General features: G+C 39.8%; 1 protein-coding gene across 7 annotated transcripts in view; it reads left to right on the forward strand.

Annotated features, from left to right (window-relative positions):
• eif4g1a (eukaryotic translation initiation factor 4 gamma, 1a) overlaps window positions 1-25,866 on the forward strand; it is a 44,772-nt gene that overhangs the window by 2,939 nt on the left and 15,967 nt on the right. Inside the window, exons 2-20 of one of the 7 annotated variants that reach the window (XM_079819283.1) lie at window positions 12,820-12,890; window positions 13,040-13,158; window positions 13,243-13,326; window positions 13,503-13,535; window positions 14,155-14,175; window positions 15,438-15,617; window positions 15,706-15,805; window positions 17,671-17,781; window positions 18,130-18,281; window positions 18,353-18,445; window positions 18,529-18,604; window positions 19,529-20,305; window positions 20,387-20,475; window positions 20,587-20,773; window positions 22,487-22,620; window positions 22,715-22,834; window positions 22,931-23,338; window positions 25,265-25,411; window positions 25,493-25,729. In XM_079819283.1, the coding sequence (XP_079675409.1) occupies window positions 13,084-13,158; window positions 13,243-13,326; window positions 13,503-13,535; window positions 14,155-14,175; window positions 15,438-15,617; window positions 15,706-15,805; window positions 17,671-17,781; window positions 18,130-18,281; window positions 18,353-18,445; window positions 18,529-18,604; window positions 19,529-20,305; window positions 20,387-20,475; window positions 20,587-20,773; window positions 22,487-22,620; window positions 22,715-22,834; window positions 22,931-23,338; window positions 25,265-25,411; window positions 25,493-25,729 (3,024 nt within the window). In that variant the 5' untranslated portion in view covers window positions 12,820-12,890; window positions 13,040-13,083. The remainder of the gene's footprint in view (window positions 1-12,819; window positions 12,891-13,039; window positions 13,159-13,242; window positions 13,327-13,502; window positions 13,536-14,154; window positions 14,176-15,437; window positions 15,618-15,705; window positions 15,806-17,670; window positions 17,782-18,129; window positions 18,282-18,352; window positions 18,446-18,528; window positions 18,605-19,528; window positions 20,306-20,386; window positions 20,476-20,586; window positions 20,774-22,486; window positions 22,621-22,714; window positions 22,835-22,930; window positions 23,339-25,264; window positions 25,412-25,492; window positions 25,730-25,866) is intronic. The other 6 variants (XM_079819284.1, XM_079819285.1, XM_079819287.1 and 3 more) reach the window with 6 other exon arrangements.

Here is a 25,866-nt window from a genome sequence, read left to right on the forward strand (position 1 = left end):
GACTACGAAAATACGTAGACGTGCGTGAAATGCGTCGACGCGTCGGCGGCACATTATTTACGTTCTAGAATAGAACAGAAGATCTAGAATAATGGCAGCTTCTGCTCCCGGGCATAGTGAAAATGATAATTTATCATATAAAGCCAGACCGGGACATTCAAAAGTGTGGGAGTACTTTAAACAGAAGCTGAATAAAACTGTGCTTTGTTCGCTCTGTAACGCCGGTTTCACACTGCACGTGGTGGCAGAGCAGAAGCTGTGTGCGTGGAGAGTGGGAGCTTTCACACTGCCAGTCAGTGTTGCCAAGTCCGCTTTTTTTCCGCGGAATTGGGCTACTTCTACACTGTTGCCGCGGGCTGTGTCTCATGTCCGCGGGTTGAAGCGATCCCAATTATGTGATATTTATCCCCGGGAATGAGAATTTTAGCAGGCAGCCCTGCAAAAAAACCCCACATATTTAACCCCCCGAACGCAATGTTTACCGGAGAACCTCCCCGAAACGCGATTGCGCTTGTTTTGGGCTAGTTTTGAGTAACGAATGGGTGGGTTTTGTTGTGTAAACCTGGCAACCCTACTGCCAGTGTTCGTCTCGCGCAGTTGAACCGTGGCGCGTGTATTGCAACAGACGGTCACATTTTCCGGTGTTCTTCTCCGACCCCAGTACGTCTCGTGCTTTTATTTATTATGGGCTGCATATATCTGCTGTAAATACGACCTTATTTGTTCAGCACATCCCACAGATGCTCGATTGGATTGAGATCTGGGGAATTTGGAGGCCAAGTCAACACCTCAAACTGGTTGTGCTACTCAAAACGTTCCTGAACCATTTTTGCTTTGTGGCAGGGTGTATTATCCTGCTGAAAGAGGCCACAGCCTCCAGGGAATATTGTTTCCATAGTGTATAAGGTTAGCAAACTGCCTCCGCCGGCTTGCCTTCTTCCCATAGTGCATCGTGGTGCCATGTGTTCCCCAGGTAAGCGACGCACATGCACCCGGCCATCTACGTGATGTAAAAGAAAACGTGATTCATCAGACCTGGCCACTTTCTTCCATTGCTCCGTGTTCCAGTTCTGATGCTCATGTGCCCACTGTTGGCACTTTCAGTGGTGGACGGGGACGTCAGCATGGGCACCCTGACTAATCTGCGGCTATGCAGCCCCATACGCAACAAACTAGGGCTGCAACGACGCGTCGGCTTCATCGACGACTACGAAAATACGTAGACGTGCGTGAAATGCGTCGACGCGTCGGCGGCACATTATTTACGTTCTAGAATAGAACAGAAGATCTAGAATAATGGCAGCTTCTGCTCCCGGGCATAGTGAAAATGATAATTTATCATATAAAGCCAGACCGGGACATTCAAAAGTGTGGGAGTACTTTAAACAGAAGCTGAATAAAACTGTGCTTTGTTCGCTCTGTAACGCCGGTTTCACACTGCACGTGGTGGCAGAGCAGAAGCTGTGTGCGTGGAGAGTGGGAGCTTTCACACTGCCAGTCAGTGTTGCCAAGTCCGCTTTTTTTCCGCGGAATTGGGCTACTTCTACACTGTTGCCGCGGGCTGTGTCTCATGTCCGCGGGTTGAAGCGATCCCAATTATGTGATATTTATCCCCGGGAATGAGAATTTTAGCAGGCAGCCCTGCAAAAAAAACCCACATATTTAACCCCCCGAACGCAATGTTTACCGGAGAACCTCCCCGAAACGCGATTGCGCTTGTTTTGGGCTAGTTTTGAGTAACGAATGGGTGGGTTTTGTTGTGTAAACCTGGCAACCCTACTGCCAGTGTTCGTCTCGCGCAGTTGAACCGTGGCGCGTGTATTGCAACAGACGGTCACATTTTCCGGTGTTCTTCTCCGACCCCAGTACGTCTCGTGCTTTTATTTATTATGGGCTGCATATATCTGCTGTAAATACGACCTGGTTCCCCTCTGTCCCAAACACATATGCATAATAACATGCTGTATATAGTTAGTTTACATGATTAAAGTAACATTAAAGTTAAGATATGCCTCTAGCTTTAATCATTTAAATATGTCTTTGAAATTTGGGCAAAAACTTCTGGCAGCTTTAGTCGTTGTTTATGCACAAGTATATCTTCAAAATAGACGACTAGTTATACATTAAAACTATGCTGAAAGCTCCTGTATGTGAACCTTTTGCAGATAAATACAAGTGCATTTTCGTTTACTATTGACACAAATCAATAAGTAAATCATACTCAACTACTATAGTAAACAACTTTTCCTAATTAGGCCTACTCTGTATAAATTTTATGATGAATAGTATCATTATACATGATGTTTAAAATGCTTCTTGTGTCCATATATTTAATTATAAAATGGCATACTATGTACACTACCCTTCCTGAAATACAATTAATATTGTCATCATTCATTGATTTCATGTTAAATTAATATACAAATTCACTACCCTCTTTGAAATACAATAATCAGTAAAAAAAGAATCATAAAATTAATCCGGAAAAATAATTGTTAGATTAGTCGACTAATCGAAAAAAAATAATCGTTAGATTAGTCGACAGAAAAAATAATCGTTAGTTGCAGCTCTACAACAAACTGCGATGCACCGTATATTCTGACACCTTTCTATCAGAACCAGCATTAACTTCTTGAGCAGTTTGAGCTACAGTATCTGGTCTGTTTGTTCAGACCACACGGGCCAGCCTTCGCTCCCCACGTGCATCAATGAGCCATGGCCGCCCATGACCCTGTTGCCGGTTCACCACTGTTCCTTCCTTGGACCACTTTTGATAGATACTGACCACTGCAGACCCAGAACACCCCACAATGCTCTGACCTAGTCGTCTAGCCATCACAATTTGGCCTTTGTCAAACTTGCTCAAATCATTGCACTTGGCCATTTTTTCCTGCTTGTAACACATCAACCTTGAGGACAAAATGTTTACTATATCCCACCCACTAACAGGTGCTGTGCCCGTGATGGAGATAATCAGTGTTATTCCCTTCACCTGTCATTGGTCTTAATGTTATGCCTGATCTGTGTGTGTAGTGTATATATTCATTCCACCAAATTCGCTTTGTAAAATGGCACAGCTTTTTAAATATCTCAATGTACACTCTTAACTTCAGTCAATCAAGCATTATATTATGATAATCAAGCACTATTTAATGATAGAACTTGAGTTGTTAGAACTATAACCTGGTAACCATGTATGAACGCATATTTGTAAGTTTAACTGAATTTAGGACTGTGGGTGGGTTCAGTATTACTTTGAAAAAGTTTTTATTATTGAAATATAATAATACTACTAAATTCTACTACTAGTAACATTATACAATGCACTAAGAATTGATGAGCTACTGGGATCATGAATCTTAATCACGTTGTCAGCGTTTGCTCGAACTGATTTGCTGAAATCAGAACAGGCACGGTAATAGGGGTGCGCCAGCCAATGAGATTGACGTTTGCGCATTAGTTCCGCCAATTACCGGAGAAACCGCCATATCTTCTACTTGTTTTTAAAAGCTCATTAATTCCAAATTAACTCCGTTGTTTTGATCTTTTACATGTAACGCGTTGATCGATTCTGTGTGGTATGTAAGATTCTCGCTCTCTCTCTTTGCAAGTGTGTGAGAAGCACGGCGCTCTCAGCAAAGCGACGGCGAGTTGTGCGCCTTCACACTATAGTTTACAGTATATCAAATACAGGGATGCTGTCCATTGAGCTGAATCGAAATACTACAGATCGCTTGATGGAGAGCGCAACTCTCGCGCTCATTCAGAGTGTTCAGCGAGTGAAAATGTATCGTAGAGCCAGGTGATTTTCAATAACTGTCAAACTATGGTTGTGGCAAAACATTCACACAAACACGTTCTCGTTTGTCAAGCGTGTACAGTTGAGTTTGTTCACTGATCAATGTTTATATGTGAATAAAAGCTTAAATTCAATCTGATCATATAAAGCGATCCGGTCTTAAAAACATTGTAAAACTAATCCATATGAATTATGAACTTTTTAAATTGTCAAAGTTGCATAGAATCAATGCAGGGACAGAAATCTCAGGTTTCATTAAAAATATTTGTGTTCGGAAGATGAACGAAAGTCTTATGGGTTGGAACGACATGGAGGGTGAGCAAATCAGGGCAGATTTTTTTTTTGGGGTTTGCTAACCCTTTAAAGATGGTCTAGCTATTTACATAGAAAAACAATATTTTCTACATTCCAAACAAGGTGAACACAAATTTATGCAGGCAAACTACTTTTGCCCTAACTGCCACAATATTTAGGGATGGACTTTTAAAATGTGATATTCTGTGATTTGATATCTTGTCTAGTCTCCCAAATGCATTGATCATAACTCTATGAGCCTGTTGTTCCCTCCCCCACCACCCCACAAACACTTCATCTGGATGTCACGGATGGCTGGGCATCGGGCTATATTGAACACGCGTGTGGCCTGCCCTTCCCCCCTTGTGCCATAAACATCCCATGTTTAGCTTGTTTATTTCCAGGTCGTTTTTTGGCTTTGCCTGTAACACCGATGCCTCTTTGACCTGTTCTCCTGCTTTTTTTGCTTTTTTTTCCCCTTTCATCTCCTTTCGAGTAAGAAATTCATAAAGGGAGTTGGGCCTTGGTGATCCGTCAGAGGCTCTCGTGTTCCCAAGGAGGCGCATTCCCTACGTGCTTTAGTTCCCTAGCATTGCTCGTCCTCCCCCGTCTGCCGTCTCCCAGAAAGTCAGGTCTTTTTTAGAGGGTCTGAGGGTGTTTATTGGTTGCCATCTGTCGGGATCAAAAACACAGAGTCGGATGGTAAGTCCCGCTCTATTGTGTGCAGGTCACAGGGGGCAGACAGACACTCCCAGAATGAAGAGCCTGCATCTCTATAACCCCTGGCCTGAGCTCTCCAGCTGCTCTCCTGTGCGTTCCACTTCTTTTCTCAGCTGAGCTGGGAGATTGTTTTAAATGCGCATTCTGTCTCTGTGTGTTTGAGATCTTAAGGGTGTGGTCTTATCTCGATAGACACTAGTAGACCCCCACCCATTCTTTACTTGCTTGCAGAGATCTTTCATTCAGGCTTTCTTGGAGTCTAATCTGGTACAGAGTGTACATCACTACAGCAGTATAACTACTGGTGTATCCTATAGTGCCCGTCTTTTCTGCAGTCATGTTTGACATTTGAATGCATGTCTGTCATTAATGGAACTTGGTCCCTTGTAATTGATGCAGCTGAAGCTTCATTGAACTCATGTTCTTTAAGAGATCGGTACTTTTATTCAGCGAGGAGGCTTTCAGCTAATCTAAAATTAAAGTAAATGCACCTATAGTGTTACAAAATGTTTCTTTCAAATAAATGTTGTTCTTTTGAACTTTGCATTTCTAGAAAAAGCTTCAGCACAACTGTTTAACATTTGATAAATGTTTCTTGAGCAGCAAATCGGCATATTAGAATGGTTTCTGAAGGATCGTGTGACACTGAATACTGGAGTAATGATGGCAAATTCAGCTTTGGAGAATTGTAATATTTCACAATTACTATTTGTACTGTAATTTCGATCAAATAATGCTGCCTTGGTGAGCATAAGGGACTTGCAAAAACATAATTTTGAAGACCTCAAACTAGGGCTGTACGATTAATCAAAAAATAACCGAAACCGACGTATTTTTCCCATGTTGGTTATTTCGGTTTTCACGTGACTCCGCCCCGTCAGTCACATCAAGTGCAGGTTGCAGGCACAGACAGATGCAGGAGCGGTTATCTGTGTTTATAGATGCCCAGAATCACTATAGTAACTGCATGTTTTACAGTTTATATACAGGTCAGTTAATCACCGTTCTTATAGCCTATACGCGCTGACACACACACACACACACACACAGACGGCGTGCGCAAGCCCCGAAGCAGATCGCTTTCACTTTCGTGCTCATAAAGTTTGTCAAGTATGCGTTCAAAGGATTGCCAGTTTCAACATTTAAAGCGATTGTGCACTATTCAAAAACAACAATATGGAAAACTTCTCCGTTCAGTGCTCAGCTTTTTTCTGTGACAGAGCCGAGCTGTGTCGCGTCTCTGACAACGCGCGCCCTGAAGGCAGACCTCTATCACCTGCGTCCTCACAAAGCTTGTCATTTGTATGTGGTTTAAGCCCTGCCATTTTGAACATTAAACGAGTTTCGACCATCAGATGTGTGTTATGTTGAACTAATGCCTGATATATTGTGACAAACGAACACTCTCAGACAGAAGCTCGCACATCACGTGAAGATCGCGCACAGAGAGTATCGCAGAAACGGTGTCAACGCTGTCCTGTGACTAAAGTCACTAAAGTAGCTTAGAAACTCAACTGTTATAGGCATACATTTGCAGAAAGTACAAACCACAGCTTCATAATGAATAGAGACACTATGAGTAGGGATGCACGATCCACATTTTTTCACATCCGATCCCGAAGTATGATATGTATGATAGTATGATATGAACATAATAGTGACCCAAATTATCACGGTTATCAATTTATATTTGAAAATCAACAAACAAAAAATAAAACAAGCAGCTCTAAGCACTTTTTTAAGATAGATTCTGTGGGATTTCCTTCCTTATAATGGCCGTCGTCAATGGCAACGCATAATGCATAAATCTCTATTATATCTGATGAGAATTTTGCTTGAGAATATATTTACAGTGTTCTATCAGCTATGACACATTTAAATCTAGCATATTTTGTGTAAGAGCCCATACAGTATTCTAGTGAAATAAAGCATATATTTTCATATGATTTGACAGTTTATTTGATTAAATATCAAAAATCCAAAAGGTGTGCATCATGCCTAACACCTAGATGAACACTTTACAGTCAGTTTTATGACTAAGTCATTCTCTTCAAATGCCATTTAAGTTAGAAACGTGTATAGCCTACCAATGTTGTATGTAACTTTAGAGACGGTCCCTAGATTCGCGAACGTCAAAGCAACATAATGCCAGTCATATAAGATGCGCTGTGTTTTGTTTGAAACTATTTTCGGTGCTGAAATATAACAAACTGTCAATCACTGTATGATGAATGAATCTCCTGCGTACATCGCACGTTTATCTCTGCTTTGTGTAGATTTCAACGAGAGTGAGAGCCGCGCGCGCTCTGAACAAAACTACGCTAATCTGAACGCCTCTTATTATATTCATAAACTCAATATAAACACGTGTGATTGGTTATAATGCGCAACGCGATTATAACAGATGGCTTTTGAGAAGACCATAATAAGTTCAAAGTGGCTGGTGTGAGTGTTACACAGCCAAAATACACGCAGATGGCGATTGTCAAGCCCTGATTATCTCTTAAATGTCACCCTAGTCTTGTCTGCTTTTTTAAATGTTTGATTGCATTCGTTGTGTTGTACGATGCGAGGGAGCTTCCACCTCTCTGAATTACGGTTTTGCAAACATTGTCTTGCTCTGCGGTGTTTCCAGTGTGAAGTATTTCAACACAGCTGACATTTTGGCTAGCTACAATGCTGCTCAATGCTATCCTGCTGCAAACTGCGGAATGGATTTCCTGAGTGGGGCGTGTCTCATAACTCTGTCTCATTGAGCCGCGCCTCCGTTCAGGAAATCCATTGCATAGTTTGCAGCCAGCTAGCAGACAAGCCGGCGGGAATCACTTTTGGAAAGCGCAGACGTGGCTCATGGGTATCAGATTTCTCCGCAGGTTCAGGGTTTTTCCTGGGTCAAAAATGGTCTTCGGTGGTGGCTGACAGACATGGTCATCCATACACACACACGCACGCACACACAGTAAAAAAGTACCCTACCCACGTGATCTGCAAGCACAATACTGACAATACATTTTATATAAATTCAAAGAAAGTTTGTAACTTTTGCTTATCTTATTTTGATCCCACATGAAAAAATACTAGAGTATATTATAGTAAAATTACTCTAGTAAATACTATAGTGTTTTTGAACCGTACTATAGTAAATATACTACAGTAAATTAACAAAGTGTAGTAAATACTATAATATACTACAATTTACTGTAGTATCTTTACTATAGTATGGTTCAAAAACACTATAGTAATTTTACTATAGTATTTTTCCATGTGGGATACCTTGATGTTTGTTTTTGTTCCTCATTTTTACACTATTTACTGATAATTGTTTTGGTATATAATCATATCAATATTAAAAAGTAGTATTAAAAAAATGAACAAATAGCCTAATTTTCTGCCATATACAATTTCATAAAATTATCAGCTAGCTAACAACAACTTTGTTCTGGGTTCACCTCACTCCAGTCTAAACTAAGTGATTTATAGGCTATTTATTTTACTACACATTATGAACATAAATAAGCTGTAAGACTGTGGATAATTAAAACTAACTCTTACACTCTTGCTAAATTGGGTAAGCACACTTGTGTTCTCATTTCAGATTGTTCTGAGTAAATTAATAAACTGATTTGTGAGTTCAGTGTTGGACAGATCAGTTGTTCTAACCAGTCGTTGAAATGATTCGGTTCAAATGAGTCATTAGGTGGCAAATCGGACATTAGCAGACGCGTTGTGTCTTGTGTGCGAATCCCGTCTGTTAGAACATCGCGAAAGATTTGTAAACACACAGAAAACACTTCATAACCGGATAGGATTTGTTTCCCGTTTATTGAAAGTATGGTTTATGTCAGCTGGTCAGAGAATCAGTCAATGTTTTTTGAGCGCATTTCACACCCAGCGGTTATTAAAGGAAAACATATTGTCTGATAGCGCCACGTGCAACATGGATTCGGTCTTCCGACCTTTTGATTTTGATTAACGTAATATGTGAATTATTAGAAAGCTAAGAATGCTTATTTTGAAGACAGAGAGCGTGCGAGCGGGGGAGGAGCTCTCTGATCGTTCTCTCTGACAGTCGGTTATGCGCAGCATCTATTCTACATCATTCATAAATCACAATAACTCATCAAATAAAGCTTTGGCGGGACAAATTTGTTTTGGCGGCCGCCAAAAATTTTTCAATGTAGGAAAAACCCTGAGGTTGGATCGGGAAAATCCGATACGTGAATTAAGCTGGTATCGGTCCCGATACTGGATCGGATCGGCCCCATCCCTAACTAGGAGTAATTCACATTCACAATCACTCTCTCATTAATGCATTAAAATAAATGTAATGTAGGCCTATGTGCTAATATATCTATCTAATGTACAACAAGCAGAAATCTGCCCCATAGACAATAACTGCTAAAAGTGAACCGTTTCCTTCAAGTATTTTTAAACCACAAAGAAATGCACTTTCATTAGAAAAAAAAAATCCACCTTTTAATAGTAGAAAATATTTACAGTACAAACCTTATCAGTGAACTTACTCAACCTTATGAGGGCAAAAAAAATAAAATAAAATCGTTCATTAATCGTAATCGAGGTCAAATGTTCAATTAATCAAGGTTTTTATTTTTGGTCAAATCGTTACAGCCCTGCCTCAAACTTTAGCGATTGCGTACATGACACAATAGAATGAGAACACATTGAGATTCACCTCTGGCTTTTGGAGCCAGCACATAACGCTGAGGCCAATTGTAGCTTAATTTTCACTCCGTGTTCAATGAAATCGAGCACATTGTCTAGGTCTTTTAGGGGGCTTTCACACTGGGCACATTTGCTGCGGGCCGAGTCTTGATTTGTTCCTAGCACCCCTGCAGCATTGGTCTGGTTTCACACTCAACTTGATTCTGTTGAACCCTGGTGCATTTGCTTTCATCTTACGTCATCAAAAACGTGCACGGTGCATGATAGAAAACAGACGCTGTAAATATTTTTTATTTTATTTTGGTGCTATTATGTGCAGCAGAATGAACAACACTTGGGTTTGCTATATGTGTCGAATGAAGATGGCTTTCTGCTGCTTGCAAACAGACTCTTTTGAGGAGACCTGGATTGCCATTTATTTTCTACCTTGATTGCACTCGCTATGCACGAATACATTGCAGGCTAACTCTCACTCATATCCAAGGTGAATGATCAACACCATTATCCCTTACATATGTTTTATTGAACTAAATGCACAGTCATCAGCTACAACGCATGCACAGGTTACTTTACTTCCTGAAAAAGTGTGCTTTCACATAGGGCTGGGCGATATGGCTGAAAACTGTATCGCGATAGAAGTTTCATATCGGTCGATATCGATAATTATTGATATGTTTTATGACCCATTTAAAATAAGTTTTTATTTTAAACTTAACCTTCCTCTGATTATAATCCCCTCAGTTATAAAGGCAGAAATGTCAACACAACCATGGAAAACATATATTAATTAATAATTAAAATATAAACACAAGTCTAAAATACAATGAACACTTAATTCTCTAAACATTAAGGTGCAGTGCCTCCATTATTTCTTTGTAACGTTACCTTTCCATGTAGTTTCAAAGGCTGAATCCAACATCGTCCTCTATAGCCTTAAATAGGGCACTATTTGAGGGGACAGCCATTTGTAGTGGTGTCCAAAACCATAGTGGACGTTGAGTGCACTTATTCTATCCCACAATGCACCGCAATAACGAGTGTACAGCCGATGTACACACAGCAGCCTGATTTCGCTCACTTGTTTTCATTCACTCCTTCAAGTGAACTATATTAGTGGACTAAAGTAGGGAATAGTGATTGAGGGTTTAGGGGGCGATTTTGGATTCAGCCAAAGTCAAGGATAGCACAAACGAACGAGGCACGTGCTGTCAGCGGAGGCTTGCGCTGACCAGTCTTGGGGATGACGGTCAGACTTATAAAATCCAAAAAACTACCATACTGGCAAGCTGGCTTGTTTTCCTGTTTTATCATCAATTCCTTGCTCGCTGCGGCACTCATTTTCCACGTATCACTCCACACCGGTTCTGTTACTGAAGAATCCAACACGAGACACGACATGGCACAACCAAACTTGATACAGTTACCTGATTGGCTGTTAGCCTGTCACTCCCTACGTTGCTTGTTTACCAGAGAGTGAGTGCCTTTGTTCATGCACCCAAACTTGCTTTGCAACCTCTGGTTTCTTCCGACGAAGAAATAAAAAATTATCGAATGCATTTTTTGATATCGATTGCATGTCTATCATGATATCGTTATCGTTTTATCACCCAGCCCTACTTTCACATTTATGCGAATCGTGGCAAAGTTCGAGTGCAACCTAACTCAGACTACACCTTCCAGGTAGACTCAGGTTTGGTACCTGATGGGCAGACGTCCGCATTACTGTTTTCACATGACCAATTTTTCATGCGACCTGTGCACCGTTTCGAACTAAACTGCCAGTGTCAAAGCACCCTTAGTCCCACTTTTGCGAAAACTGTGGTTTCAGTCAGTCTACAGCATTTGTGACATTTTAATTCAATTCAATTCAAATTTATTTGTATAGCGCTTTTCACAATACACATTGTTTCAAAGCAGCTTTACAGAAAGTGCATTTCATAGATGTACAGTAAAAATGTTAGAAAGACAATGTTAAAGAATAATGTTCGAAAAAGTTAATCAATCGTGTATTAATTTAGGCCATAACAACGCTGGCGTTGAGTCGTCTCTTCACAGGCGTGGAGTCGTCTCATCACAGGTGTCGGGGCATCTGAAGTCTCCATGAGAGGCTGGATACAAACTGGAGCTGATGAACTATTTACCTCGGGACTAGTGTCCCGAGATAACAACAGAAAAGCAGATGGGAAATGATTAGCGTAGCTGCTGTTCAGAATATTATATTAATGCTTTTGATCCGATTTAACTGTAGTATAAAAAGATAATTATAATGTGAATGCTTGGCTAAAGAGATGCGTCTTTAATCTAGTTTTAAACTGGGACAGCGAGTCTGAACCTCGAACAATATCAGGAAGACTATTCCAGAGTTTAGGAGCTAAATGTGAAAAAGCCCTCCCTCCTTTAGTGGACTTAGATATCCTAGGAATGACCAGAAGCCTCGAGTTTAGTGATCTTAAAGAGCGCGATGGATTGTAGGGCGATAGAAGATCCGTTAGATACACTGGAGCTAAACCATTTTGGGCTTTATAGGTTAGTAGCAATAGTTTGTAATTGATACGGAACTTCACAGGTAACCAATTTTAAAAGGACAAGTAGATTTAGTCTGACTGTAGAGCTCCACGATTAATCGTTAAAACATTGCAATCTCGATTTTAAACACCCACACAATCTCATTCCTAAATGACAGCAATTTGCCTATAATCACACCAGAAGATTCAAATCTGTGTTGCCGCTGAGCCAGAAAGTACAGTTATGTATAGTCATGAAACCGCTTCACAAACAGTATTATTTCTTACAAATATTCATATCACAAAAGAACTTTGATTAAAGGTTATAGTTCTGATATAAACGCTGATGTCTATGGAAGCAATTAAAGTAGAGTGAATCACCTTTAGGAAGTAACATGTCGCTTCAAATAACGATTGTCAATTACATTAAGGCACCAAGTAAGCGACACATGAATCATTCAAGAGGTGTTTTTTATTTATTTTTTAACATTCAGATTAATTAAACTAAGTAGACTCCAACAATTAACATTGTCCGAACCTCTAGTGAATTTCTTGTTGTCTTGTTAAGTTTGTCTGTTCACAATTGTGGGAAAATCATGATTTCTGTTTAAAGAAAAAGGTTGTTTCTCAATTTATCCAGAAACGTGCAGCTCCATCTGACTGAAATAAAGTTTTTAAATTGCATTTTAATGCACTTATTCACAGAATACATCGTAGTCTTGTTGTACCTGTACAATTACAATACAGAACTTGAGTTTTTTTTTTTTATTTTTTTTTTTTACTTTAATAGCAAACTAATTTTCTCTTGTTCCCCTCCAGGGTGAATTGCTAAAGGACACACTACACAAGGACTTGTCAATACCCCAGAGATTCACAATACTAATTTAGAGGTATGATTTATTATTTGATATACACACGATTGTAGATGTTGAATTTAATTTTGTCAAGTTGGCAATGGATATCTCATACTGTTCTAATATAACATGTTTGGTTGGATCCTTTTTATTCCTCATAAAATCATGATTTGTTGACTCGCCAGTTTGGCAGGCAAGTGTGAGGCCCCCTCATGCAGAACCACAGGAAATGAGTAAACCACCTCAGCCTATAACAGGACCCCCTGCCATTCCCCACCCTGCCCAATCGCCAGGACTGACACAGGTGAAAGTGAATTCGGAGAAGCTTATATGATGAGGATGATTTGTGTCATCTTTAACATTGTCAGTGTTTCAATTTCTTTTACAGGGTGCCTATTCCACAGGCCAGCCTCCCTCGGTTGTCTTTCCCGGGCCATCTCCACAAATGAACACTGCACCGCAACCCAGACAGGTACACCATCTTCAAGCCTTGAAACTCTTCCCAACCAACAAAGTCTTCAGTGTGTTTTATGGCTTAGCTAGGTGTCCTAATTTCTGCTTGTGTTGGAGGAAAAACTGTGCATGTGGCAGTGTCTGTCTCCTTTTTGCATCTCAACTTTGTCCTTTTACTCTTTACTTTCCTCCCAGTTTGTGCCAGGGCCTCGTGCTTTACACCAACAGGTACTACCAATTTTCATAAACTGGAGCCTGCTTGATTTTAAGAAACTACAAAACTAGTCTGTAATGCACTAGTCTTTCTTGCATCTAGATGCTCCTTGCTGGTTTTTCCATGTATTCATTGGGAATCAATTGTTTCATGAATATTGTTTCGATTAGATTATTTTAGTACATTTGAAGAAGCACCCATACCTGCCTCACTCGAAGCACTGAACAAAAATACTGTTTAAATTGTTAGTCACTAACCACTCCATTTAAGTCTCCTTTGAGTATTTTATAATGTATTTTATTAGTTCTCGAGTTGTTGAAAGTAATGACATGAAACCCATAATGTTGAAGCAATTCTGAATAAGAACAGATTTTCTTGATTCCCAACCCTAATGGTCAGAGGCTGCATGTGTTTTAATAGCGGTTTTGAGTCTCATTCGTTCCCCATTAACACCTTGTTCTCTGTGTGCCACTGACCTCTGTTGTGCTTGCACTATATTTCTCAGGCTCTTCTTAATGGTGCATGTGGGAATCTTGCTTTCACTGCTGATGGCTAACGTTTACTGCTGCTTGTCTGTTTCTCTCTCACGCCTCCTCTCCACTCTATTTCTTCTGCTTTTGTGTGTGGCTGAAGGGTGGATTCAGGTCGCTGCAGGTAACTGGCCCTCTCTTCTCTCCCTCTGTTCTCAGCCATTACAATCAGTGTTTCAGTGTATAATGTTCAGAGTTATTGTTGTATATGAACATGTTAAAGTGTACATGAGAAATGTTCAAAGGAAGAGCTAGTTATGAATCGTGCATATTAAGACCGGAAATTTGTGTTGGTCATTTTTGATTTCATGTTAAGATGGACCATAAAGTCCATCTTTCACCACGGTTCATCTCAAATCTGATGACCCATCTGTAATGTTTTGTGTAAAGTAACGTGTAAAACAGACACAGAGTTAGGTTATGTTTCTGTCGATGGATAAACATTCTGGCTTCCCAATATAAAAAGCATAAAAAAAGCTGCGGTTTTAAAAATACCTGTGTTCGTGTGGACAGGGGCTTAATCAGACACAGACCTGCGCATAACAACTTTCCACTTTCCTAGACTCAACTTGATTGAATAAATTGAATACAGAGCTGTCAAATCACGACATGGTCTAGTGTCTGTGAATAGACTGCTATTAGACAAAAACACCCCCAGACCTGCTCTGAGAGAACACTTAATCATTTAATTCTTATTTGAGAGAAACTATTGTCAAATACACCATGAAACTCAAAGCTCTTCACCTCAACCCGTCAAAATAAGTCTGCTTTTTAACATGAAGAAATTTACAGAAATTACGATTGTAAAATAGAATTTACTTCTCAAAATAATAATCATCAGTACTACAATTTATTTAAACATTAAGGAATATATCCTTTTCCCCATATTTTAATTTAGTAACTCTCTGTTGTGCAGCCAAAAAGTTAGTTATTTTCATTTGATTACATTTTAAAACATTATTTAAATTGTTAAAGTTTTATGCATTATTTTCATTACCACCATTTTTGATAGTATATTTTTATCAAATCAATACATAATCCAGAATTAAAACGGTCAAACCAGAATTTCAGATTTTTTATAAATTAATGATAAATATAAGTTGTTAAACTAATCTATAATCAATTATTAAATTACCCTTTTTTTATGTTTTTGATCAAATGAAATTTGAAGAAACAAAACAACACTGTTTTGATTGTTTAATATCGTATACTGTAAAACGGTGGTATTTTCTGAGGCGATTATTGTACCGTGAAAATCTCATACCGTTACAACCCTAAGTGTGACAGCACCTTAAATCTTGAAGAAAAAGAAGTTTGGTCATATGCAGCTTGTTTTCTGACACGCAATCTCTCTCTCCCTCTCTTTTATTCTCATTTCCTCAAAAGCCGTACTACGCCAACCGGCCCAACATGCAAGGCAGTGCCCCTCGGGTCCCGCAAAACAGCACCCCCCGGTCTGTTGCACCCACTCATGTCTACCAACCTACCTCACAGGTTATGATGATTCCCCAGCAACAGTTGCCATTCGCCAACTCTCAGGGTCACACTTTTTTTCTACATGGACAGGTAACCTCTATCGTTCTCTTAACAGCTAAGTTGTGCTCTTTTTGTAAGGTGGTTCATTTGTTTAATAGCCTTTCGTTTTCTATTATAGTACCGCCCCCCCTACATGCCCCAGACCCAGCAATACTCCGTATCCAGCGGAACTGCAGGCTTCTACGCTGGAAGCAGTCCAGCTGAATATGGTACATATGGTAAGAGGCTCTGCTCTGGGCCTCCCCTGCTTATTTGAACCACCCAAACCTCTCTTTACTGTGCCATGTGCCAGTAACCTGTTCTTTCTTGCTTGTATATCTTGCTCCTTTCACTCAAAAGTGGTCTTGCACCAGTCAGTAGAACACATGCAACAGATTCCTGAATATATAATTAGACTTGCGGAGGTTCTCTGAAACAAACATTTGGGTGAATCTCACAAAAACATGGTTAGGTCACATTTCATCCCAGAATCAAAAGAAAAACATATAAGCTAAACCAGTTTTAGAGACAAATGGTTTAAAGGGATAGTTCACCCAAAAATGCATGTAGTTACAAACCTTTGACTTGTTCGTTCTGTAAAACATAAAAGATATATTTTGAATGCCTCCTTTTATATTATGGTAGTCAATAGTAAACAAAATGTTTTGCTTACCAATACTCTCTTAAGCGATCTTGTGTCCTCGTACTACGTATCAACCGTCAAGGTTCAATTCCAATACTAATGCTGCCTTCACGTGCTCTCGGAATTATCGTAAATACGAGTTTCCTAGGTAAACATTGCACATGAACGCCCTCACATTTTGAAACTTGAATGCAATGCGCTCGTAATCACGATTTCAGAAGTCGGAATCATCAAATTTCCGATAGCACGTGAAGGCAGCATAAAAAACGCAAGTACAGAGGAGGCATGAAAGTTAGAAATCCCAGAAGACTTATGGAAGCCTGTAAGCTTAATTTCTCATTCTCACTTAAGAGATTCCCGCTGCAATCTCACAAATATGTGATGGTTTGTAAAAGTAAACATTTTTCCATTTGTTTTCCTTAATTTTAATAGTGATAAAGAGCTGCAGAAAGCCTGCTTTATTTTTATGGGCACATTAAATGGAAACTTAACATTGACCATGCATGGATAATATTAAACATTTCACAAATACACGTGGTAAATTAAAACGATAAATACTATGAATAATGTCCTTAATAATATGAAATGTTTTAATAGGATTTTGTTGTCCACTAGCTGCTGCTTATAATATGCTGGGACGGTCAGTTGAGCAACAAATTCGCAGCACATCTCAATTGTCACAAGGATGCCTTCCTTCCGAGTTTGTTCTTCCATGGTCGCCTGGCAAGACCTGTCTCTACGAAAACGAAAGTCCATTCTTTGCTGCTTTGGAATTAAGAAACAGCCTTTTTTACCTCACATGAGGGTCAGTAAATGACAATTTGAATTTGTGTGAACTATCACTTTAAATGTTCAAGAAACAAGTTCTGCCAATGATGCCAAAATTACACACTTCGACATAATTGTCTTATTTTTTTTCCCATGATGATTTTGAATGATGAGAATTAAGCTAACGTTTAAAGGTGCACTCACTTTCCGAAAGAAAAAAGGTAATTTGCCTTGTCAGTAGTGCAGTGACGAATGAAGCACAGCTCATGCAGTCTTTCAGTGACCAATTTGAACCAGTTGACAATCTGCTAGATTTCACCTGTGAACATTTCTACATTTCTAGATTTCACCTGTGGACAAACTTCAATAGCTATATCATTTCTTATTCCATGCTTTTGATTTTTGGATTGAAAAATGACCCGACATGTTCTGGATAGGTTTTGTAACATTCACCTTGTTATACCAAGAAAAGATGAATCAGTGTTTGGAAGTCAACGTTAGATCTGTCATCTACATAATAACTAACCACTAAACGCCTAGTTCTACCCTTCATGTCTGCTCGGATTACTGGCTCACTAACCCTGTTCAGCACTTATATCTGCTGCTTGTTTCCTCTTACTCACTCTCAACCTTTGTCTCTTTCTCTCTGTTGTTTCGCTTTCCTCTTTTCCCTTCTCCTTTGGCTGAGTTCAGATCCCTCTCTGGCAGGGAGGGAGAGGCGGGGGGGTGGGGGGAGAGGTGCAGGAAGAGAGAACGGACGCCTCTCGCTGCACGGAGCTCCTCTCACCTCCCAGCGCTATCCTGGTGAGTCTGAAGCGCAGGGCTGTTTGTGTCACACCTCTTGTCCGTCTCTCAGCCTGGCTGGTCGTGTTTTAACACTGCAGAAAGCATGTACCCTTTGATGTAGTGCTACTTCAACCTTTGACTCCATGTACTAGACAGAAAAACAAGCGCAAACATTCTGGGATTTAAAATCGGAACACTTTTGTGATTTAAGCAGTGTATGACGAGAATCATATGAATGAAGTATTGAGATGACATCGTTTTCCCCTAGGAAGTGTTTCTGTGTGTGAGAATACTTTGCATGTGGGTCCCCCTCCCATTAAAGTCTCTTATTTTAGCGTTTAATCATCTCTTTTTTTTGTGGTCTAGCGGCTGCCTATTACCCTGCTACACAGCAGTACCCAACGTCAGTCCCCACCACGCCTGTCATGATGAATCCCGCTCAGCAGCAACCGGCTCCTCCTCCACAGCAAGCTCCGCCTCAGCAGTCGGCACCAGTCAAACCGAGAGAGCGCAAACAGGTGGGTGGGAACAAGACTTGTGTTTTTGTTTTGATCCATTTGTCTGTGACTTACCAGTTGGTTCTTCACAGATCAGAATACGTGACCCCAACCAGGGAGGACGTGACATCACAGAGGAGATTATGTCTGGAGGGAGAACAACTTCCACACCCACTCCTCCGCAGGTTTGTTGATAGCGTCGTCTGTTTACAATGACATGAGCAGGGCAAAAAAGACAATTATTTCAATGGGTTTTGTTCTTTCTCAGACTGGCCCAGAGGCGGGAGGTCCTGTCCAGACCAATGGTGAAAGTGTTCCGCCTGTTGCTGTTGTGATCAGAGCCGGTGAGTGGGTTTTCTTGAAAACACCCAACCGGATGTTTGTCATGAAGTCAGAAAATCTAAAAAAAGATCAAAGGATTTCAATCTAATCTCATAAATTGTGCATTTTAAATAATTTTTTTTAGAGAGCCTGTTTGAGGTTATCATAACTTTAAGAGGTTATGGTTTATAGCAGGGGTTGGCAAGTTCGGTCCTAGAGAGCCGCTGTCCTGCAGAGTTTGACTCCAACCCTGAAAAACCCTCACCTGCCTGTAGCTTGAAGACACTGATGAGCTGGTTCAGGTGTGTTTGATTAGGGTTGGAGCTAAACTCTGCAGGACAGCGGCTCTCTAGGACTGAACTTGCCTACCCCTGGTTTATAGGAACATTCATCAGTTATATCTTAATAACATGTTTTAAAAAAACGTAATAAAATGTTTCGAAATCAACTACGAATATTCTTAGTATTTTTTTGGAATACAAAATATGCTCAACTTCATTCCTAAAGGGATAGTTGACCCAATTTAAATAGTCATTTACTCACCCTCTAGTTGTTCCAACCCTGTATGAGTTTCTTTCTTCTGTTGAATACAAAATATACATTTTTTTTTGAAGAATTTCAGTAACCAAACAGTTGATGGACCCCATTGACTTCCATAGTGTTTTTTTTTTCCTACTATGAAAGTCAGTGGAGCCCATCAACTGTTTGGATGCAGACATTCTTCAAAATATCATCATTTGTGTTCAGCCGAAGAAACTCGCACAGGTTTGGATCAACTTGAGGGCGAGTAAATATTGACAATTTTTATTTTTGGGTGAACTATCCCCATAAGTTAGAAAATGGCAATTAAGATTTTTTTTTTAGGAATATTTTGTGACTCCGGGTCTAGGAATGTTAGAACAGCAGCTGGAGTTTCTTCCTGCTTATACTGATTTTATGCTCCTCAGATGATCAAGTAAAGTCCATGACTCCTCCTGCATCTGTGTCCACCCCTCCTCCATCAAAGACGCCAGAGCAAGCCCCCGCTGCACCTTCAGTCACCGACTCTAAACCTGTGTCGGAGGTCAGGCCTGTTTCACCTTTGAGCATGATTCCCATTCCTCCAGCAGAGGACCCTGCGCTATCCCCCACACTCCCACCATCTCCTTCTCCTCCTCCCACAAACAATCCCCAACCTTCAGAGCCTCAAGCTGGTGACAGCGTGGATGCTCCAGTGCTTCCTGATGCCCCCCCTGCTCAACAGAAGGAGCCTGAGGATGATGCTTCCAATATTGAGGAGCCAACTTCTCCTGTGGTTGCAAAAGACGAGCCAGAGTTAGTCAAGGGGAAAGAGATTGAACCTGAGGCTGAAACAGAGGCCGTATCTGAATCTATCCCGGCTGCTGTCGCCTCCATCCCCGTGGAGCCTTCTCCCGCTGTAGCTAAAGATGGTGATGATGCTTCTGAGGACCCCACCCCTGTAACCAAGGCGACACCCGTTCCAGAACCGGTCATTGATGAGCCAAAGGAACAGCCTTTGCTTAACGGTTTGCCTCAGGATTCTGCAGAGGCTCCAGATGTGAAGCCAGAGAGCTCCACTAATCCAGTTGCTGAACAAGCAGTTCCTCAGGTCCAGCAGAGCTGCCTTATGGCTGTGAAAGCACCTGTGGAGGAAGCAGAAAAAGAAAAAGAGGAGATGCTTGCCCCTGTAGCAGTCTGCCCTGTTGAGGAAACGACTATGCAAGGTGGGGAAATGAGTTGAGGAACACTTTGCATATTGGTTTCTCTTTCAAGATGAAGTTTGACTTTAGTTTCTCTCTTCCTAGCTGCCGTGACAATAGTGCCAAAGAAGAAAAAGAAGATCAAGGATCTGAATAACAAAGGTTTTGGGGATGTCCTAGATGCCTTCAAAGAGGTTTGTAGTAATGAGATACATTTTCACTTTACAACAGTAGACCTTTTGGGACATTCTTTGACCTGTGAAGAGTACACATGTGCATTTATGAATCATCTTTACCGGTTTCAGCCAGAGGAGGAAAAGCCTGCTCCTGAACCAGAGGTTGCTCCGAAAGAACCCTCCCCTGCTCCAACCCCTTCCCCACCAGCTGAAGAGTCGGAAGAAACATGGGAGGAAAAGGAGGACAAGCTTGACACAGAAAATATTGAGCCTGATGCGTCTAAACCTGTGGAACAGAAGTATCAATATAAAGAAGGTTAGAAGTCAGAATAATTGAGTCTCGCTTGAGAACGTTCATCCTGTTTTCAGTGTTTCCTACAGGATTTTGTCAGACTGTGGTGGGTGGACCTTAAAGAACAATTTTTCAATTTTAAAGTTAAATTCATCAATCTGGGACACTTTGAAATTAAGAGCGCCAACCCATGTTCTGTGTGCATATTTACCATAGAAAAAGTGAAATGACTTGTACCTGAACTTTAAAGGGGACTCTATTATTTTTTTTTAGTTGTGATTTATAGTCTGTCTACATTACATTCACACTGGTGCATTAGAAAGCCAAACAATTAGAATATAATAATAGGCTAATAATTTTATTTTGTTAACTTGTAGTAGTATTATTATTATTATTATTATTATTATTATTATTATTATTAATAATTATTATATTTTCCCCCTATGACCGTAATAGCCATATGGTGTAAAACAAATGCACTGTAAAATAAATGAAAATGAATACTTAAGTATATTATTTTACTTTACGCTAAAGTTTGGAAATTATTATACTTTAGTTCTAATTTATAAAATCTAATTTTATTTGGACGGAAAACACCGGATCAAAACGAAAAACGACTAAACGCTGCTAACTGCTGGCCTGGCATGCATAATACAATGTCACCTTAATATTGTATGCACCGTCTATTCTGATGAATCAATTTTGATTTTCTATATATCCGTTCAAAGGGACCATGTCTGTCATGATGCCAGATACATTTTTTAAATCAACCTTGTTGCTGATTTAAAGATATATCCAATGTGTCCGAGTTTTGTGGTCTGCATATGATCCCCTCTGTGCTTTCGTGTCTCTGACAAGACTGCGCACATACGCATTATTTTACAGAGCAGACTCATACCAAACACACATGCCAGACTAAACACGTAATGCATGTGCATAACGTCACCATTTTCACAGCTTTACATGTTTTTTTTCCACAGAGACAGTAACTTTGGTTTTCAAAAGCTTGCTATATATTTATTTATTTATTTATTCTCTATCCAAAAAGTGACAAATGGGATGAATTTGTCCATAACTTATGACGTGAATCCAGTTATAAATGAGACCTAACCATTTTCATTTTTAAAATAGAAATGACCAGACTGTATATACAAGATTTGGTCACACAAGACTTAAGCATGTATATTTATTGAAAGGGAATATTTGCCTTTAGTTTATTTTTTTTTTGGCAAGAGTTTCCTCACCATAAAGCATATTTTATTGGAATGTCATGCTTTTAAATACCTTTTAAATGGACCTTTTTAAAAGGATTTCTCTTGGGAAAATATAATTTTTATTGCATATCAAAATTTGTAAAAAAAAAAAAAAAAAAAAAGACATAAAAAAGATATTGTATAACTATTGTTTTTTTTTTTTTTTTTTTTGTAGAGATTGTATTAAACGATTGTATACAATTGAATTAGAATACTATTTATATTATAAGTATTATTAATTGTATTACTCCTGAGTGTGCTATGAATAGAGCCTTTGATGCTGGTTTGGTGTTAAATGATAAATATAAATGCATTTACATTCCCACCCAACTTAGTTTATCCTGGAAAACCAACATAAACTAAAGTCAAAAGGTCTTTATTCGTGATGTCTCATACAAGGCAAATTCACCATAAATGTCTTCCTTTAAATGTTTGTGGTGCTGTCCTGCAGCTTTATTTATTTTTTTCATTTTCCCTCTTACAGAGCAATGGAAGCCCATCAACCCAGAAGATAAGAAACGATATGATCGAGAGTTCCTGCTTGGCTTCCAGTTCATTAGTGCAAGCATGAACAAGCCAGAGGGTTTGCCACACATCAGTGATGTTGTCTTGGACAAGGTGAAGCTTCTATGTGGACTTAATAGATTTAACCTGAGCTGTGTCTTGCTGAAAATTATAATAACCGTCTTACTCTTTGCTGTTTTCAAAACAGGCAAATAAAACCCCATTGCGGCCGTTGGATCCCAGGAGTCTGATGAACTGTGGGCCTGATTTTACACCTTCATATGCTAACTTGGGAAGACCGTCATCCGGAGGAGGAGGGCGAGGACCGGTCAGTTGAATTTCTTTACACTTACGATTCAAAAGTCAGTTGTCAGTTATAAGCAAAGTGGCTGTATGTTGAGATTGGTCATTTTATTTTTAAAAGCACTCTTCTCAGTCTGCACGGCGCCCTCAGCCGGGTCGAGGCAAAGACCAAATGAATCGCAACCCCAAGATCATCACCAGCTTGTCTCTTAAAGACAATGTGGAACTCAACCAGGCTGAGAACGCTTGGACGCCTTCGGTAAAGAAGCAAGGCCGAAGCCGTGGAGGAGAGGAGGTGGAGGAAGATGATACAGAGGCCGGAAAAACAAAGGAGCTGTTCCGCCGCGTGCGCAGCGTCCTTAACAAGCTCACGCCACAGATGTTTCAGCAACTGATGAAGCAGGTGACGGAGCTCAGCATAGACACAGAAGAGAGGCTCAAGGGTGTCATTGACCTCATCTTCGAGAAAGCCATCTCCGAACCCAACTTCTCTGTAGCTTATGCCAACATGTGCCGCTGCCTTATGGGGGTGAGTAATGTTTGCTTTGTGTTGGCTCCGTTGATGTCCACTGTTTTGTGCCACGTGTCTGGGCCACTGATATTGAGGAACTGAGGAGCTCTTAATGGGTTTATCAGTAATTTAACACGTTTCATAGATTTAGAATTTCTGCAGTGGCAGATGTGAATCAACTAACAGACAGTTTAGTTCACTGAAATTATTTTCTTGTTGTTCCAAATAGTTGTAATGACTAGTTGAGAATGTTGCATGGAATGGTTCACACGTTCATCCCCTTATATTTTACACAAAACAAGACTCTAAAGCATATGCTAAAGGCTAGTATGACACCTCCATTTAATATGGCGTGATAACCGCATTCTATAATCGAACTGACACCTGTACACTTTCATATTTTCATATTAGGGCTGTCGATTTAACACGTTAATTAGATTAATTAGTTAGGGTATTGAACGCACATGCCCCAGGCCTACTTGGGTCATCTTACTTTTCATTGATGAAGAATAGAATGCAGGGCAACTCAGTGTGATGAAGCCTATAGAATGCAGTTAGAATGTCCATAAAATTCAAGATATGAGGCAAAAGTGCCCGTTTTAGTCTCAGGGCGTTTTTACACTTGGCATGTTTGTTTGTGGTCTGCGTAAATACACTCACTCGTATCCAAGGTAAATCATCAACACCATCATCCCTTACATGTGTTTTTATTGAACTAAATACATCATCATCTGATAAAACGCATGTGCAGGTTACTTTTCTTGCACCCGAGTCCATGTTGCTGTCACACACATGAATCGTGCACAAGTTGCGCAACCGAATTCAGACCAACTCTTTCAGGCAGTCTCGAATTCGGTATGGTACCCCTGAGCTCGCATGACTGCTTTCACATTAACAATTTTTTTATGTGAACTGTGCCCTGTTTCAAACTAAACTGCCTGTGTGAAAACGCCCTCACATTTACGTCATGATATACAGTAGGCCTATAAGCAATATCACACGAGTTTTGTTTTTCTGTCCATAATAGCATGAGTGCAAATGTGATACTGATTATATACAACAGTTTAATAAAATAAGTTAATATGTGTTGTTTTAGACAACATTGTGTTGTTTTTAGTCGCTTTTGCCAACGAAAATATAAAGACAAAGCAGAACTGTTCATCTCCGATTTCGAGCCATAAACGGTATTTCATTTCTGAATCCACGTGGAACGAATCGGGTGAATCAATGGACCATAAAGAGACCCATTTAGCCTATATTTACCATTTCATAAAGATAACCATTTATTTCCCTCTGAATGAACGAATCGAATGAATGCATGATGATAGGACAAGTATTTTATGAGAATGTTTAAACAAAATGTTGAAAGATTAATGACAGTTACGGTCATTAATTTTGGTAGGTTAACTAAAGGATTAATCAACTGCCAAGATTTTTTTTGATAATTAATTGTAAAAAATAATCAATAGGTTAATCGACTAATCATTAATTGATCAAAATAATCATTAGTTACAGCCCCAAACCCATAAGAATTGTGTTCATGTTTGAAACACAAATGACAATGTTTGTAATAAGTCCATTCTACCGAAACTTATGCTTCATAAAATTCATAGACATCTTCAAAGAAATTCGTATGAATCATGTGGTTTAATCCAAGTGTTGTGAAGAGAACTTGAATACAGATTTAAATTGAAGATCGAACAACAGATTTTAATGAGCTTTTAATTCATATAATCAACACATGCATAGAGCACATCAAATATGGTAACGCAATAAATTTGTTCTTGTGCATCAAGCAATCACGTTTAAGCTTCCATTTGCCATATTTGAGTAACTGATGGCATAATTACTCTTTAAGAAATATTTCTGAAACCGTTTCTGAGCAAGAAAAGGAAATTATTTAAATATCCAAGTGACTTCATTTTTGAATGATCTGTTTTCCAGCTTAAAGTCCCCACTTCAGACAAACCGGGAGTCACTGTGAATTTCCGTAAACTTCTGCTCAATCGCTGTCAAAAAGAGTTCGAAAAGGACCAGGACGATGACGAGTTCTTTGAGCAGAAGCAGAAAGAGCTGGATGCTTCCACTGAGGTGACGTCTCGCCACATTTTACTAGAGGTGTATCTAATAGTTCTGTTAAAATTAAAACAATGCGTTTCTTTTTTACCATAGGAAGAGGAGCGTCAGCGCCTGAATGATGAGCTGGTGGATGCCAAGGACAAGGCACGTAGACGGTCGCTCGGAAATATAAAGTTCATCGGAGAGCTGTTCAAGCTGAAAATGCTGACAGAGCCCATCATGCACGACTGCATTGTCAAGCTCTTGAAGAACCATGATGAGGAGAGCTTGGAGTGCCTTTGCCGGCTGCTGTCCACCATTGGCAAAGACCTAGACTTTGAGAAGGCTAAGGTACAGCACAATTTGTACACCTGCAGAATTCTGCGATTTGACCAATCAGAATCAAATATCCATCAGAACTCTCTGAGGAGGTTTATCAGTTAGGAGCTTTGTAATTCTTTTAGGTCTACATTCCTTTTAATTGTTTG

This window comes from Gobio gobio, assembly GCF_949357685.1.
Source record: "Gobio gobio genome assembly, chromosome: 6".
Taxonomy (NCBI): Eukaryota; Metazoa; Chordata; class Actinopteri; order Cypriniformes; family Gobionidae; genus Gobio; species Gobio gobio.